The sequence below is a fragment of the Salpingoeca rosetta genome (genome assembly GCF_000188695.1).
Source record: "Salpingoeca rosetta unplaced genomic scaffold supercont1.15, whole genome shotgun sequence".
NCBI classification, from domain to species: domain Eukaryota; class Choanoflagellata; order Craspedida; family Salpingoecidae; genus Salpingoeca; species Salpingoeca rosetta.
In genome coordinates, this window is record NW_004754919.1 from 1,061,579 (window position 1) to 1,063,605 (window position 2,027).

Consider the following 2,027-nt stretch of genomic DNA (forward strand, 5'->3'; position numbering starts at 1 on the left):
GCCCGTGTTTGCACTCGACGGTGCAGCACTCGTTTACGACAACACAGACAGCCCGGACGTGTCGTGAGCCACGAGACGACGCCGACCATCACCTTCACCATCACCGTGCAGGACTCGGGCGGCCCTGGGGACAACGACCCACCGCTCAGCACAACGACGGACATCGTTGTTCGCGTGGTCGACAGCAACGACGCGCCACAGGGCTTGGTGCTCATCAACGCAACGGCGGCCGTCCCGGAGAACGCAGTGGCCGGCACCTTTGTTGGCACGCTCGCGGTCACGGACGAGGACATGGATGAGACCATCACGTTTGAGATTCTGCTTGGCGGTGAATTCCTGGCCGTCGCCACCCCGCAACCCACTGCCTGCTCCGGTGGTGCTGGCCTATGCACTGCGGATGTTGTCACGATGACACCACTTAACTTTGAGACGACCCCGACATTCACGCTGCTGGCGCGGGCGACCGATTCTGTCGGCAGCAGCACAACGCAGTTCTTCACCATCGCCGTGCAGGATGTCAACGACATGCCACGCGTTCTTGGCCTGACAAACACGGTTGTCTCCGAGGCACCGTCCTCGCCCCTGCCGCTCACAATTGCCACGGTCATGGTGGACGATGAGGACGGCGACGTGGTGTCGTGCTCCGTGCTGGCGCCAGCAGATGCTGCCTTCACAATTGAATCCGCTGCACCGGCATCAGGCGAGACGCAACCACAGCAGCAGCTCGTGCTCGTTGACGCGCAGCCCATTGACTTTGAGGCATCGCAGACCTTCGACGTCACCCTGGCATGCAGCGATGGCAACGGCGCCACCACCGACGCCACATTCGCTCTCACTGTGCAAGATGTGAACGAACCGCCAACAGCCATTGCGCTCTCGTCCACGCAGGTTGCAGAGGACGTGCCTGTGGGCAGCACCGTTGCCTCCGTCATTGTTGTGGACCAGGACGCAGGCGACACACACAACGTCACTGTGGCCAGCGAACCTGCGGGTGTGTTTGAGGCTGTGCGCAACCCATCCACGGGCACATACGCGCTTGTCCTGGCCTCGCCCTTGGACTTTGGCACACAGGACAGCATCGCCGTCATCATTCGCGCCGAGGACAGTGCACACAACATGTTACAGACCACCATCGCTGTGAGCGTGCTTGACGCGAACGACCCACCAAGCGCAGTCACGCTTCAGCCTTCCTCTCTGAACGAGCACAGCGCAGCCGGTACGGTGGTTGGCATTGTCTCTGCCACGGACCAAGACGACCCGTCCGCCACCACTCCCATCACCATCCACGTGCTTGCCGGTCACAACTCGGGCCTGTTTGAGGTGCAGCCCATCAACACATCCGCTCCACAGCAACAACAGCAGCAGCAGCAGCAGCTTCGTGTGTTTGTTGGAGCACCAGACGCCATTGACTTTGAGATGTCGAGTGTGGTGGAGGTGGACGTGCAGGCCGAGGACAGTGAGGGCGCGCGTGGCCCCGTCACCACGCTCTTCATAGACGTGGTTGATATGCCCGAGGCACCACGCCAGCTGTCCTTACAAGGCGATGTGGTGGAGGAGAACGCCGTTGCCACGGCTGTTGGCGTCGTCTCTGTCCTCGACCCTGACGCGGGTGCAAGCATGTCGCTGTACCTCGCTGCTCGGCCCGACGACGTGTGTTGACGATGTGGCAACAGGTGGCACACGGTGCACGGCCACGCTCAACACGACCTCTGCTGCTGCCAACGCGCCAAACTACGAGGAGACCCCCTTTGTGGACGTGGTCGTCGTTGCCACGGACCTGCTGTACACGGTGTTTAACACCTTCAACATCACCATCCTCAACGTCAACGAGCCACCGTACTTGTAGGAGCTCAGCACGGCCTCTGTTGCGGAGAACACGCCACCAGGCATCCCCATAGCTACCATCGTTGCGTTTGACGAGGACAGGAGCGGTGATGAGCACGCGTGCCAGCTGCTCTCTGGCGTCGACAGCGCCTTGCTCTCCCTTGTTGCCTGCCCAGCACTCTCACGATGGCCGCGGGTATGAC

The 2,027-nt window shown here is 61.6% G+C and overlaps 1 protein-coding gene across 1 annotated transcript in view; it reads left to right on the forward strand.

The window, feature by feature from the left end:
- The window catches only part of PTSG_12381 (uncharacterized protein), a gene marked incomplete at both ends in the record, with an annotated part of 11,982 nt that overhangs the window by 4,827 nt on the left and 5,128 nt on the right, over window positions 1–2,027 (forward strand). The window contains 3 exons of the mRNA XM_004992867.1: window positions 27–1,609; window positions 1,674–1,822; window positions 1,847–2,020. Of these exons, the coding sequence (XP_004992924.1) occupies window positions 27–1,609; window positions 1,674–1,822; window positions 1,847–2,020 (1,906 nt within the window). The remainder of the gene's footprint in view (window positions 1–26; window positions 1,610–1,673; window positions 1,823–1,846; window positions 2,021–2,027) is intronic.